At 37.9% G+C, this 16171-nt stretch overlaps 1 protein-coding gene across 1 annotated transcript in view; it reads left to right on the forward strand.

The window, feature by feature from the left end:
* Nucleotides 1-12242, forward strand: part of pex14 (peroxisomal biogenesis factor 14) — a 60630-nt gene extending 48388 nt beyond the window's left edge. The window contains exons 7-9 of the mRNA XM_043224775.1: nt 1294-1391; nt 8038-8129; nt 9311-12242. Of these exons, the coding sequence (XP_043080710.1) occupies nt 1294-1391; nt 8038-8129; nt 9311-9770 (650 nt within the window). The 3' untranslated portion in view covers nt 9771-12242. The remainder of the gene's footprint in view (nt 1-1293; nt 1392-8037; nt 8130-9310) is intronic.
* The last annotated feature ends 3929 nt before the right edge of the window (nt 12243-16171 follow it).

A 16171-nucleotide genomic window follows, 5' to 3' on the forward strand; every position in this document is an offset into this window, starting at 1 on the left:
ATTCAAAGATAATAGCAAATGATGGGCAGAAATGAATAGAATGAAGTTGCAAGTTGCATCGCCCATTTGTGCACTGTGACTTGATATAAGCATGTGCTTCTACAGAATGCACGCATTATCACATATAAACTATAATTTGTAGTAGTTTTCCTTACTTGCTCTGAATTCCACATTTTAGACTTTAAAGTATACATTTAGACTTGTAGAGTATGACCCACAAAAGCATGTTTCAATGCACATTCTGCGAAATATTTGCTTTTGTGTTTCACAGAAATAGGAAAATCTTGCTAGTTTGGAACAACAGCACGAGGGTAAATGTAAAATGTAATCGTTTCGTTTAACGATTTCTTAAAATATGCTTTGGAGAAAGTTAATACATCGGATGTCAGGTCTCTCGTTAATATTAATACAGTCTGAGTTTGAATCATCATTATTGTTCAGCTAGGAAAAGCTGTTCAGCGTCTGTTATTCTGTAAGTAGTCACCTAATGAGACAGACAAAGGCTGCGAGAGAAAGAAACATGTAACAGCTCTTAAGCAGAAAGTGGAAAGGCTGTTTCTATGAAAGGAGAGCCCTGGAACTGTGCGCCGGAGAGCCAACAGTCGGCAGCTAATAATATCTGCTGATGTTAATCCAATTAGAGTTGATTTAACACTTTACAGAGCATGATTTATAGAGGCGTTTATTGGTTTTCTGTAACATAATCAGTTTGGAAACTTAATGCATTGTTTGGGAATGCATGTGTGACTGGAAACAGGGGGAGAGCAACTTGTGCTCTGGGTTATTTGAAATGATACCCCCATTAATAACACCAACTCTGGCCCTGCTAGGGCTGTTTTTCTTGGGCTTTCTCTAATCCTCGGGACCAGCACAATCTGACAATAATTCAATCTTCAGAGAGGGAGGAAAATGAGCTGTATTTAGTAAGATTAGTGAGGACAGTAGTGTCTAGCCCTGCTGCCTCCCAAATGAGCGGCTTTTTTTTCCATCTTGTTGATTGTTTGGAGAGTTTGATAGAGCCGGCGTTTCAAACCCATGCTAATGGAGGTTAAGAGACCCTGATTTGATATAAGAGCAGACGTAGGTGATTAATCTTGTACAAATAGAGGTGTCTTATATTACTGATTGAGCTGAAGGCTAAATCAAAGAGAAAACCATCGCGTGTTGATCGGCGGTAATGCTTTCAAACAAACAGATATGACGGTTAGCGCAGGATCGCGACTAAAGCTGGTGAAGTTCTGGTAATTGTTTTGGGTCAAGTCTTATCTTCATTTGTGTTTTTTTTGCATGCAGTCACCCAGTTACAGATGACCCTGGCTTCAGTGCAGGAGCTGCTGGTCCAGCAACAGAAGAAAATCCAGGAGCTGACACAAGAGCTGGCTAACTCGCAGGTAATCGCACAACACTTGCCATAATGGTAAACAGAAGGATCTAAGTTATTCATACAATGTGGGAAATAACAAAGCAGAGTTTAGGTTCCCCTTCGCCACATCTCTTACATTTAAATAATGATATTAAACCTGGTCTGTTCATTTTTGAATTAAACGGAAGTGCAATTGAGAAGGATTTTAGGCCTGTTATATGTAAAGACTGTTGTACATTGCTTCAAAATAAATTTGGAACGAAATGAGGGACTAATGACATCTTAGGGTTTTTTTTGGGTGAGCTGACCCTTTAAAATTTGTCCAGAAATGCTGCAGTTATCAAACTGACTGGAGAAAACAAACAAACAAATCATACAATCTGAACATTCTTCTAGTTTTTAACATTCTTTTCATTACAGACTTTAAGTAAGGAGAGAACGTGATAGTTTGTGATGCATGCGAGACTGATAGCGACATTTTTTTTTTTTTTGGTCACTTTCCTGTCAGTGTTTTTGCATAGACATCATATTTATATGAACATTACGTGAGCGCTATTTTTAAACTTTGTGATCAACAGGTCAGAAATGCATCATTTGAAATACCTTAGATACAGACATCACAGCTAAAACGTTAAAAGAAACCAAAACAAAACGTAAAGAATTTGGTCGTCTAAAAAGGTTGCGTTCCTCTCGGGTTATGTCATTATGAATGATAGTCTTTACTTGTTTTGTTGATCTGTTGAGTTTAAATAAAGCCCTCAGTGTGCATTTTCATAAGGCCCTTTGCGGCGCTCTGTTTCAGGGGCGCATCCTCTATGAAACAAGGCCACTTTGAGTTTAAAACAACACAGGACATTTTTCAGTGACACTGAGACTGATGCCTCACCCTGATGTGAATATTAGTGGTGACAGAACTCATATGCCACTCAGAAGAAAAAAATGTGCATCAGCAGGACAAGGCATGTTATAGGAACTCTATAAAGTACATGTACGGCCATCTCCAGAATGCTCAAGCAAGCCATCCAGGGACAGGAAGTGAACCCTTGCTGACTCCCCCTTTTGATCTGTCTTGTATCTGCCATTTGCTTTCTGCTAATTTTATCTGCACTGAAACCTCAGATAACCCCTAAACACACTGCAACTAGAAAATCATTTTCTTTGAGCCCCAACTTAGAAGCCTGTCAATTAAAAAATTACAGAGGAAGGAAACGTTTATTGTTTCATTTTTCTAAATAATGCTTGGAAATGTTGCCTGTACAGTTAGTTTGTATTTATTTTGTGTATTGCTCATAATAATAGCTTTTAAGTTTGGCTGGTTCATGAAGCTGCAGGGTTGTGTTATGGAGGGTTTCCCATCATCTGTGCACATAAAAAAAAAGTAAATTACTGGTTAAAAGTATCAATTATGTTCTCTGTGTGCATCATTTTCATTTTGTTGTACTAGCAAACAAAATGGTAAATAAAAAATAAATTCATGTATACATTTTCTTTCTGTAGTATCAAATATTTTTTTAAAATAATAAAGCATGTATGAAAAGAATATATATTATTAGTTGTTTGTTATCTGAAGTATTAAACAGATTTTGTAGTAATTAGTAAATATATTTGGATGTATAGTAATTTTTATTGGTTAAATATTGGTTTTTCAACTAAATGAATAGACAAATTATCTACAATATAAACATATTATATATTACTAAATGTTATTATAGTTTAAGGAGTAAATATTAGTGCTGTCAAATGATTAATCATGATAAATCACATCCAAAAAATTTGTTTTTTTATTAAAAACTATTATGTAAATACACATACATACAGTATACTTTTTCAAATACACGGTTCATAGTCATTATGTAAACACTTATTTAGGATGTTATTAATCATTTGACAGTACTAATAAATATATAATAGAATAATATAATTATTTGATAAAATATTTACATCAATACAATAATTTCAAATAAAATTATATATATAATTTTTCTTTTTTTTTACTATTGAGAATTCACTTTTGTACTTTTAATGTATGTGGGTTTTTTTTTTTTTTACAGTTATGCCATACAACCCACAGTGACAGCCAACAGCAAAAGAATAAAGAATACACAAAAAAATCCAGAAAGTAGTCATCTTTGTTGTTCATCTATTGTGGCAGTCCCGATGATGTTGTCTTTATCACATGCTAATTTAAGGCATTATGATATCATTATCTTGCAGAAGAATGTTCATGATGATACAGCCTTCAAATCCTTTCTGAAGACATGTGCTTATTATCTATAAAGAATAGTCATCTGAAGGAAATCGCCTGCTGAAAACACATTGCCATACCTCAGAATGTGAAACTCTACGTACTTTGTATCTTACGAGGCTGCGATAAATCATCTCGTAACTGCTCCAAAAAGCGCTTTGGAATCGCAACTGAGGGCATGTTTTATGTCCACAGCTTGTTAAGCACATGGGGGTTTTACTGAAGCATCTGGATCCCGTAGGAAAACATATGCAAACACATCTGGCCTGGCAACAAATTGAAGTGAAAATATGAATCTCTCACCCTTCTGAAGTTTGCAAGAATTGCAGACTCACCACAACACAGCCCCCCCAAGCATCCTTCCGTCGCCCTCTTGAAGTTCGTCATCCATAAACTAGCTTGCCAAATAATCTCTGGTTCACCTCTGCTGTTACAGAAACACGGCTCTGCTACTTCCAGAAAAATGCCACCACATCGATCCATTGTTTAAAACACTTTAGGTCATCGTCCACAACAGCTGCCCTCAGTCAAGTAAAAATGGCTGAAATTCTCTGTCAAATTCCAGATTGAATTAAAAAGCTTCATTTGTCATGAGTGCCTTGCTGGAAAGCAGGAGTGTGTATAAAGTACACTTCACATCAAAAAGCTTATTAAACAAATCATAAAGTCTGCTTTGCGCCGATCTTAAATTTTGTTTTGAGAGATGCGGGGCCCTGTTGTCTAGAGCCATATGGGATATTCGGGAAATTATTTTCAGGTCCAGAGGATGAAATTAAGGACACGTGTTAAGCCTTTTGGCTGCGTATCATTTTCATTGCGCGGTTTTCTGAGTTGCCTTTTCTGGGTTCTTTACTTTGTGCAGAATGCGCCAAGCTTGGCAATTAAACTCTCTAAAGAGGAAATGTGTATTTAACCCGAAACACATGGTGACTTCTGTTTCCTCAGCTGCTAAGTAAACATACACACACACACACACACACATATATTTATATTTTTAGCCATAAAGCCACACAGATAAAGTATATTCTGTTACGAGCACAGTGGGCCTGTTTCTCTGCTGCAGTCACTCAGACTGTGGACATGGTTGCGCTCATTGTTTAATATTGTCTTTTTTCATCTCAGTAGATTGGCTGCATACTTTGTATTTCCTTAGTGCTGACCTGATTAAATTTCCTCATGCTCACCTGAAGCTGTTATTCAAATTGTGATTGATAAAGTCTTCGACTGATAAAAGACTTAATTTGGAAGTTCTTTCTGAAGATCAAAATACTTTTTATTAGGTGCTGTAAATTATTATACTTTTGTTTTAGTAGTGTCAAATCATCACATTCAAAATAAGTCTGTTTACATAATGTGTATTTTTGTGTGTACATACACACACATGCATATATATAAGAAACACATACACAAATACACACTGCATAGGTTTAAGTCATTTTAAATTTCACTTCATCCAAAAATTTAAATCGTCTTTTACTTTGTCTAGTGGTTCCACCTATGAATTCTTCTGCAGTACACAATGGTATTTTGAAGAAAGTATCACTTTCCGTGGTCTGAAAATGTTTTTTTTAATTAACTGTCTCTTTAATACTGGAATTTACATTTTTCTCTTTGTGAGGATTTTTAATTGTTGTTTTTCTGAATTAATTCTCTGTGAAATGGACTTAAATATTACATTATTGACAGTAAATGTTTATATCTTTTTTTTTTTTTTTATTAGTTACAAAATTTGCTCACAGCTTCTTGCTATCAGACAATTTCTTTTTTGAATTTGGCGAATTTTTAAGTGTGTGTGTGCATATATATATATATATATATATATATATATATATATATATATATATATATATATATATACACACACACACATTTTATGTTTTTATATGTTTATATGTACACGTGTGTGTGTGTGTGTATATATATATACGCACACATATATACATATACCACTTTTATGTTTTGTATATGTATATCTCGTTTGTTTGTGTGTGTGTGTGTGTGTGTGTGTGTGTGTATATATATATATATATATATATATATATATATATATATATATATATATATATATATATATATATATATATATACACACACACACAGTCACTAACGTATATATACATATGTACACTCAAGTTTTTTTTTTGTTGTTTTTTTTGCCATCACTGAACTCTTTTGTATCAGCTGATTTAAATGTAAGAGGTTTTTTTTTTTTCCTTGGTCTCCTTGACAATATTTAATACTGAATAACAGGCAGAATGTTGCGTCTCATTTTCCATATATATAGTATTATCATCTTGACTGTTTGAGTTTAATTGCTGTGCCGTTTGAATATAACGATAGCTGTCTTTATTAGTGGCTGCTCATGCAAGATTAGGAGCGCTTCGATTCCCCCCACCCCCTTTTCCACCGCAGAACACCCCGCTACTGGGAAAGTGAATAAACAGGCTCAAATAAATTGTACCAGTGTTTTCACCAGAAAACACTCCCTTGGGATTTATTTTCAAGCTGATTCCACCATAAATATACATGCTTTAAGTGGTGAAAAGAGCATCAGAGAGCGGAGCAGTGAATTAATTTGCATTCAGACGTTTCTTAACTTGCCTTGTTAAGATATTATCCGTTGTTAATGTTCTGCAGACATTTGCTTTAATGTATTCCATGTCTGACTGCTGTTTCTGTGTATGTACGTGCATATACCTCTCTTGTACGGTACGCTCCACCTCCTTAAATAATTACCCAGACTGTAGCAAAGCTTTGTTCACACTTAAGAGGGTGACAGACCCCGATCACACTGCACTGACCCCTCTGACTGGATGGCTGCTCACACAGTCAAAGACATGCAGAGAAAGGCCTTTAGCAGCAATTAAACGGTCATCACTAAATGTGTGTGCGCTCGTTCGGCTCTCCAAATGAAGAATTGCAACGGCGGAACTTTAAACACCGCCGGCTGAGAGGTGCTTTGTAGCCTCTGTTAAAATATTATTTAGATTTTATGTCCGAGAAGTGTAAGCTAAGCCTCCGAAGCAATTAATTTTTTTTCCCCGTTACAAAGGTAAAATGAGCAAGAGGTACATTCCAGCCTTATTATACCGGGTGCCGTGGGGAGTGTGGGATTAAGATGGCCATAATGAGGTGAGGCCTGTAATAAGAGTGTCTTCACCGGGCCTAATGCGCTCGGCTCGGATCAGATGTGGCCTCTTCGAAAACGGCACACTTATCTGAGGGCTTTAGGAGCAGAAAGGAGACAAAACCGCCGTCCCTCCCCAGCCCTCGCTGTAAATGAGTCTGATCCTTTTCAGATGTGATTCAATTAATTTACTTTAGATTTAATTACATGTGGAAGAGTCCGAGTTATCCCTCTCCTCTCAATAGGGGGTCTCTGCTTTCTAACTAGCCGCCCCCGGTGACTCCGATGTTCTTAATTACACTTTTATTTTCCTTTTCCCCCCAGCCCTTTTTTCACTTCCTCTTCCTGCTCTCGTTCCCCCCCACCCCCCTCAGTGGGCAGAAGAACTGGAAGGGGATTATGGGGTAGATGTGGGCTGTTTGTTTGTGGATGGTCCAAAGAGTCATTGACTCTATGTTGCCGTACCGGACAGGCTTGAGAGCCCGGGTTAATCTGTCAGAATGCTTGGAGAACTAAAATTGAAACGTAGAGGGGCTACAAATCTTTTTTTGTGTGTGTGTGAAAAGGGTATCTTTTTATGAATTGACATTACCAACTACCTGTCTATTTGGGGGGAAAAATGATGGATGGTTTTTTTGGGGCCTTTTTTTCCCTTGAAGTCATTTGCTATTCAAATGTTTGCTGGCCACTTCAATTGGCCATCACTCCCTTCAGCAATTCATCCCATGGCAAGCAGTTGGCGATAAGGCTTCTTTTAATAAAAACCTCCCTGACTTGATGAATACTGCCATTGTTGTGCCAGAGACCTCTTATCAAACACCTCTGTCCTGCTCAAATCAGCAGTCTGCAATATGGAAAAATATGTAAAAATGGTATGATTAATTCTCTTAGCCTATTTTTTTTTTTTAAAAAAGATCCTGACCTTCTGGGTGGAGAAAATATAGTAGCTGGGACTCGTCAGTGAAGTTGTGGTTTGATATCAAGACTTTCCTTGTCTCATATTGCCAGTTTGAACGCATCAAATTATTGTGTTCATTGAGTGACTCTGACAAATCAAATTAGAAAAAGTCACACTTTAACAGATCACTGATATTTGTGAAGTTTTCTGCATATGCTGCATACTAATATAACAGGTTCTGGTAAATAAGGTCTGATAGAATAGAGCTTTCATATTCTGGGGTAGATCTTTACCAGGTAGAGGTCAGTTTATCCTGTAGTATCATCCTATAGTAGAAAATAAGTGTTTTAAATTTGTTTTCAAAATCAAAATAATGATGATCATTTGTAATTTTGTGTCTTTAGGCTTCATCTGCCACCAACCGCATGTTGGAGTCTCAGAGCATCAGTGAACTCAAAGCTGAGATTGTATCTCTTAAGGGTCTTCTTCTCAGCAGGTACTTTTTTTACTTTTTAAAATAAATCTGAATATATATAATATTTGATTTGACGGACAGAATGTGGCTATGTACGATGTTCATTTACAATCTTGTGCCCTTAGGTATCAGGCTTTCATCTAGCTAAACATGAAAATTGCAACAACAAAAAAGAAAAATGTATATATATATATTACATTTAACCTTGGACCAATTTTCTGATACATACAGCGTAACATACTGAACAAACTATATTTTTTTCCCGAAAAGCGTAGTTTTTGTTGGTGTACAATGAAGTCTGACATCCACAAGGCCTTTCCTGTCGTATTTTGCAGCATGTCCAGATGTACTTAAAAACTAATAAGATGCATGTACTTAGCGTTTATTATCCTGAAAGAGATCTTTGGTAGGTGTTCCAACGTGTGTTTTGTAGTATCACAGTGTAAATGAGTGGAGAGCATTGTTTCTCACTTAGGGTAGCTGATATTAGTTTGCCTTGGGACGATATGGCAGATAAATGTGTCTGAAACGGTTTGATCTGTATGTGTCATATCGTTCTCTTCACCGGGGCATGTAGCTGGAACCAGCTCATTACTGGTTAATGAGGCCTGATGCATCCAACAGGTTCCCTCAATGCCCCAAGATGGATCTTCCCTCACTTTCATTAATGTTTACTTGATTATGTATGTATCATGCAAATTAAGATCTAAGTAATCTCATACATCTGAAATTCACACAGATAAAAGCTTTCGTTTGTCTGCCGTTTCGTTCTCATTAAACATTTTAAGCTGTAATTACCTTTTTCTTCCACTGTCTGAATGTTGTGTCTGGTTGTCCTTCTCAAGATGTGAGATCTTTGCTGTAAATACAAACCGAGCTCGCCATCTGCTCAACTTGTTGCCTCATATATTCAAACGAAACCACCCTGAAGTCGCTTTTGAATTTATTTTACCTTTGTTGCGAGGACATGCTTTGTTTTGCATCAGATGCCAGGTGTGGAGTACATATGGACATAATCTCTCATGTACTTTCAGACTGACAAATCTGCTTGTGTTTCCAAAGCATCAATAGCTGGACTTGCTCGTGCATATTTTAGGCAGACACAAGCCTGAGGCACAATGTGTACTCTGTTGTGAGAGATTTCAGCAAAGGGTTCGAAGAAAACGCTTGTAATTTTCTATTCATGTTCTCTTTCTGTTTAGGAGACAGTTCCCCGCTTCGCCTTCTGTTCCCAAAATCCCATCCTGGCAAATCCCTCTAAAACCCGGATCGCTCTCCAACCCGCCCTCTGTCAACCACACCAACAGCAGTAGCGACATCTCGCCCGTCAGCAACGAGTCGGCCAACTCCTCCCCCATCAAAGAGGGCAACAGCTCCCAGGCCACCCCGTCCGGCTCGCACTGCCTGAACGGAGAAGTGGGCCTGGGCTCCATTCTCCCTCTGGACCTGAAAGACCAGGTCCGTATGGAAGTCCAGGGCGAGGAGGAGAAGAAAGAGGATGACGAGGACGAAGACGAGGATGACGATGTGACCCGTGCGGATGAGGAAGACCACCTGAGTGTGCAGACGGAGGACAGAAGAGGCGGAGATGGACAGATAAATGAGCAGGTGGAGAAGCTGCGGCGTCCAGAGGGTGCGAGCAATGAGAGCGAAGTCGATTAGTAACAAACTCTGGACTTCATCCGTCCATTGGCTTCTCCCCGTTTCCTTAGAGTTCATTTAAGTTCCGATATCACACCCTCGTCGCAGTAAAACGGCTACTGTGAGCATAATTTAACACTGTACGAAAGCAGCAGGTGAGGTGGATTATGTTCCTTTCACTGCAGTTCTTTACCCTTTTGACTTTTCAACATGCAAACTTTCAACGTGCAAACCAGAGTGAAGGCACAAACCTTCTGCATGCCTCAACAAGCACAGCAACAGAAATTTCTGGAAAGACGACAAGAGAATTATGACTTTTTTTTCTTTTGCCATCCATACATTTGCCCTAAATGCTAGCTAGCTGTTTTACTAGAGACTGTAGTGCTCCAGAAATAATCCCATTTAAGTGTCATAGAACGTCAATTGCAGTGTAAGGACTATAGACAAATCAGAGGCACCAAAGAAATTAGAAAGTTGTGATCTGAGATTTTCTATGATTTTTTTTTTTTCCAGCAGTAAACACTAGTTCGCACAGTCCCAGAGTTGTTGGATTATGTCGTTGTCCTAGTGAACCAACTCTCCTTCAGACGTCTAGTGCACCGGGCTTCAGCAGTCTGTGGAACAACGAGGCCTTGTATTTTTGTGTTTAGAGTTTCTGTTCAAGGGAGAAAGAGAGACAGCGAAAACGCCAATGAGAACGCAGACAATGAGGTGAAAGAGAAATGTGTTTGTCTTAGTCGTATCTCTCCAGTCTCCAGCAGGGTAGCTGATTTGGTTTATGAAGTATGTTAATAATCAAATGATCGACAAATAACAGATGTATTAGTTCATGCGGCTTGAAATGTCAAGGAGGCTAAAATCGGAAATCTAATACTGAAAGCCTGTTATATTGTATTATATTACATGACAAACCCTCCAGTCCAAATTATATAGGCCTCCTGCAGTGAATAATCTTAACATGAAACGGTGCTGGGGTTTTGTAATTAAACTGTGTAAAACAATGGATGCTTCAGCGGAGGTGCTGACAGTTGTGCTTTTCTCTTTGGGGGCTTTTCTCTCAGAAAGTCCTGAGAGGATTAAAAAAATAGACGAAAAAAAAAAAATTCCCGTGATGCAAATGGAGAGTAACGTATGAATATTTAACTAATGAAATTACTCACTCACCAGCTGATGAGAAACAAAGCCGGAGAGATCCTGGAGTGAGAACTAGAGCGTCAGATCCATTGTGACATTTTCACTTTTAACAAATGACCTTCAGAGTAACCGGATTAGAGCACAGCCAGGTGAATTGTGGGTCTGTGGCGGCACAATGCGAAGGCACAATGAAAGAGCTCAACCTGTCTGGCCATGTGTGTATTTCTTCTTACTTCTTAGACTAAGGTTGGCTTAACACTAACCCACACAAGACTAGCATATATTCACATGAAACAATGTCAAGAGAAACCGTGTGTTCAGTTGATATGCAGTGACTTTTCTTTTTTTTTAGGGTTTGAAAAGCTAAAACGTCATTAAAAAACCTGATCAGTTCAATGGTTCAATGATCCAGCTCACAAATCTACTACACGATTCATTCACAAAAATTGACTGAAAAAAAACTCAATACAGCCACAGTGGCTCAATTTAACAGTTCAAGAGCTGTTCAGACAAAGTGTTTTTTTACTTTGTTTTTTAGAGTTCAACTGGTCACTATGAGCTCTCATTGAATAACTCGCACACAAAAACTATTCAAAACATGACACTGTTCCGTAAAAAAAGTGCTGTTTGTAATGACAATGGAATTGAAAACATGTTTAGGTGAACTATCCTTTTAAAGGCATCGGTGAAGTCTGTTTAACCTTGAAAGTAATTAGCAGTTACTGGTGTCAGAACTGTCATTGCGGAGTTACTAATAAGTAAGCTTTTTAAGTGAGAGGAAGGAAGGAAGACCATCGGCTTCAGAATGAGACAGAGCTTTAGCGCGAGTGTGTGTGCATGTACTAGTTTTGCTTAAAAACACATTCAGGAGTTCCTGCAACTGGCAGGTTGTTTCTGGTAGCGTGGCGGCAGAGGCCTTTAAACAACATAGTATGCTAATTTTAGCTAATAATTGTAAAGCCGCTGTGAAGGCTACTGAATTAAACATGATATAAGCCACATATTCTGTGTCTATATCTCTTTTAACATTGCATTCTCATCTCCAACTGTTTTTATGACAGTTTTGTTAAGAATCTACATCCTGCTGCTCAGTTTCAGCAACTCAGTTTAGGCATTGAAGCATTTGTTCTCATTACGTGAGGTGTGTGTGTGTGTGTGTGTGTGTGTGCGTGCGAGCTGGATCTGTTTTATAAGTAAGCTTACGTCAAAGGTCTATAACGGTTTGTATGAACTGCACATTGTTGCTGTATGTGGCTCTGTTGTTGTTGTTGACACCCTGCTGGTATTTGTCACAGAGAAATTCTGGTATGAAAAGATGAATGTACATAATTGTAATAAATTTGATTTAACACAAAAACACTTGTTTATTTTCTGATTATGTTTTTTTGATCAGGAATAAATGCAACTTTTGTGTAATGTTTTTTTTTTTTTTTTTTTTTACAACAAAAATGTATTTAGATATAAGAAAGGAGGCTTAGTATTAATTAATAAATTTTTAATTGATGTGAATAACTCGTGTATAATATGAGCTTTTATTTTTTTATTAGGTAATGTGCTGTTCCAAAATAGCCAAAAAGATTATAAAAATAAATCGATTACATTTCGATTATGCAGTTCAGTTTAAATTCAAATAAATTTTTAAATGTTGATTATTTACTTTTTCTTAAATATATATAATTTGCACATTTCACGAGGCGGTCACCAGCCTAAAAGAAAGTCTGCATAACTGTGTATATATCTTACTCTAAATTTCACATTAGATCAGCATTCTTCTTGGCATTTTCAGTGGACTCTATTAAGTGAATTTCAGTCGATAAACCTTGATCCTAAAGCAGCACTGTTTAAAAAATGTAAAAAAGGCCCCATTCCACTGTAGTAAGCAATACAAATATTCCAGTGCATTATCAAGTTTATGAATTTAATTTGTCTGTCAAGGTCTAAATGATCAATAGCCTTGCACATATTGATGTGGTGTATAAACTTCTCAAAGGTTCGATACCGCATCCCTTTGTAATCCATTAACCTCTCCCCGGAGTTCAGGCCAGGCTCAGATTTATAGGGGCTGCTGTAATAAATGCACTTGTACATCATTTAGTGTCTTATGGGACAAGCAGTGCATTCCTGTCCAGAAAGCCTCCTCCATCCCAATCTCCCAACTCTTTGGAGTGGTACGGTAGGTGAGGCTTACCAGTCATTTTGGCCCAATGTGACTCATAGAAACAGGTTAAGATGCTGGAAAGCAGGAGCAGGGAACACAAGGAGGTTAAAGTCTGTCTTTTCAGAGAGAGAGAGAATTTTTTTTTGGTTTTTTTTAAACAGACACTGAAGGTGTCTGTCGTGCTTTTGCGGAGACTCTGGAGCTTCAACCTCATCAGTCGGCTTTACTAAACGGAGTGCGCTCAATAGGCTGCTGCTGTATTGATGTGTGCTGAACTCCATTGTTCTCCTGAACTGAGCACTCAGCAGGTTAGAGGGCTGAGTGTCTCCTTGGATCAATGCAAGGGTTGTTAGCCCTTCCTGCCCCAGGAGGTTCAGTGAACACAGCCTGCGCAAGCAGCCCGGGGTGCTCATGGAGGAATTGCAATAGGTGACGCCACATCATCTCAAGTCCCAATCTGGACTGTCACCCTGGAGAGATCAAGCAACCACTTCAGTACATTTTTTTGTAATTCTAGATTATTATGCATTTTAGATTATATAAATACAGATTATTAATAATTTTTAGATTTACACTATACAGAGATTAAGATAAAATTGCAATAAAATCAGACTTTTTCCGCGCTATAAATAGGCCTGTGTCATTTTATTATACTGTATGTATATATACTGTAGATTAAGGGTTTGCTAATATTATAAGTATATATTCAGATTCACTTCTATATATATTCAGGCTTATAACTATATATACAGATTTATTTCTATATATGCAGACATATCTATATAATCAGATTTTTATCTAATTATTTCTTGTTTTGCATCTTATTGTCTATTATTTTTTTGCATGCAGTTGCATACTGAATACTGTATTTGTATTAATGTCTAATATATATATACACACACACACACACACACACGCATACATTAGTATGCTGTATATTGTATTATTTGTAGAATTTATATCATTAGTTTAAGAATTTATTGCAATTTAATCTCGCTATTTTGTGCTACATGTGTTACTAATAAAACTAAAACACTTACAAGACCCTTAAACATAACTTTCATCACTACAGTGCCGTCATAAAAATGGAATTAGAACACATTCCATATTAAAGATATCAGGCGATGCCAGTCATACCTATCTTTATTTTTAACAATAGCACAGCAGGTGCCCCATTAAAGCAGTATCCCTGGACACAATCCCAGTCACCGGGGCAGAAAACCTCTCCAAGTTCTCTCAGCTTTGCATGAGAAAGGTCAAGCCTAATTCTACAGGGATGGACCGGAGGGGTGACTTCCTCCTTCCGTCTCAGATAAGATAAGCAGGAGCGCATGCAGTGCTGCATGTGTAGGAGGGAGCCTGTTTGATGTTGTGCTAATGTGGGTCCAGACCTCTGGAACACCACTGGGTATCCTACACTCAAAGGGAATCCACTGATGGACAGATGGTAGCACGCACCGCGGGACTCTGCTCACGCTCTGTGCTGGTGGAGTCGACTGCGTGCGATGTTGCGCTTAAGCCTGCAAAACACAGACTCTGGTTTCCTTCATGGTCCTGCGAGACCCTCGGGCACAAACATTTGGAAGCCCTCTTATCTATACTTTAAGCAACAAGGGTAATTTGGCTTTAATAAAAATCATAATGGCTTCTTTAGGGCCAACTATGAGGAAAATAACCAAAAACTCACAATGCGTGAAAAAGTGCCACAATATTTAAAAAAAAAAAAAAAAAAAAAAAAGTTGCAAAAAAGGCAATACAAAGATGAGATTATACGATTATATAGTGAGAGAAGATATATGTTTTTTTTTTTTTTTTTACCGAAGATCAAAAAATGTTATGGTCATCTAACTATAATGCCAAGCGCAAGTCTTTTTATACAAAAAAATAAATGAATAAAAATCACATGGTTCTTTGTCACCTGATATGTGATGTAAAAATATATGTATTGATCGTGTGATTTATACAAAATTAAAACTGCCCATCTCATCAAACTAGAATTCACATGAGATATTTGATTTGTTTTGTTTGTTTTTAAGATGAGTTTTTAAGTTTAAAAAAATCTTTATTTTAGTTTCTCACATTAGCTTTTTTGTTGTCTTTTTTTATCTTCATAGTAAATTCATCTTGACTTCATGAGTTACTTCCTTACAGTACTATATACTATATATATATATATATATATATATATATATATATATATATATATTAGAATAGTAGTATTAGTAATGGAAGTGTAAGTATAACTTTTATTTATATTAAAAATATATTTTAGTAGAAAAAAACAAACATTCCAGCTCACAGTGGTGTCCTGCTCTAAAGGTGATAAGAGGCTTTGGGAGCTGAAGTTGAGGTGAAAATGGGCCAAGGTCACGTGAAAAGGCCTGCATAAGACCTTAGTGGGCTAAACCCAAGTGCAACAAAGCCTGCATAGTCATAAAGCACTTTGTCATCACTTATATGATTGTTCAATCGAGCAGGATTGCATTTCGCCCTGCTGTGTGGCTGCTGTCACTTGATGTTCCTCTGGCCCTGTTTCAACTCTAAATGGAACAAACACCCACAGCCGTCGTCCTCATGCGGCAAACGCTGTGGCTCTGGTGGTCAAAGCGGTGTCACGTCTTGCAGAGGAGGTGTGGAAGAACGAGGGTAGGGTATTAAAAAAAACTGAAAGCGGGAGGAAAACAATAGCATGCTGTAAAAGAGAAGAATAAATCTCCAGGGAGCTGAGAGCCCCTGGAAGTGGTAATACTGGAGACAATATTTATGAATTGGCCTGTAATGAGCCATCAGCGGCATGGCGGATATGAGTGCGCCACCGGAGAAAAATGCCCTTGTCCTACACAGACCAGAGAGAGCATCCGTGTTATAGTGGGTAGAATGGATTATCTAGGGGTGCTTGTCGCTTGGTGAGGCTTGGGGACTGCAGGCGGTGACGGGGCAACAGGTGCAGCCCTCGACGAGGCTTGCAAATTAGACAAATCGCATGCGCAGCACCTGAAAGACGCCGGAGGCTCTGAGGAGGAAGCGAAAGCGAAGCTCGACCTGCCACTGACTCCCTGTTCGGTTCAGATAGGATTCGCTCATCCTTCCTTATCGCAGTCTTTCTCGGTGGTTTACTTTCCACATGCAA

Source organism: Puntigrus tetrazona, chromosome 23, assembly GCF_018831695.1.
Source record: "Puntigrus tetrazona isolate hp1 chromosome 23, ASM1883169v1, whole genome shotgun sequence".
In the NCBI taxonomy this organism is placed as follows: Eukaryota; Metazoa; Chordata; class Actinopteri; order Cypriniformes; family Cyprinidae; genus Puntigrus; species Puntigrus tetrazona.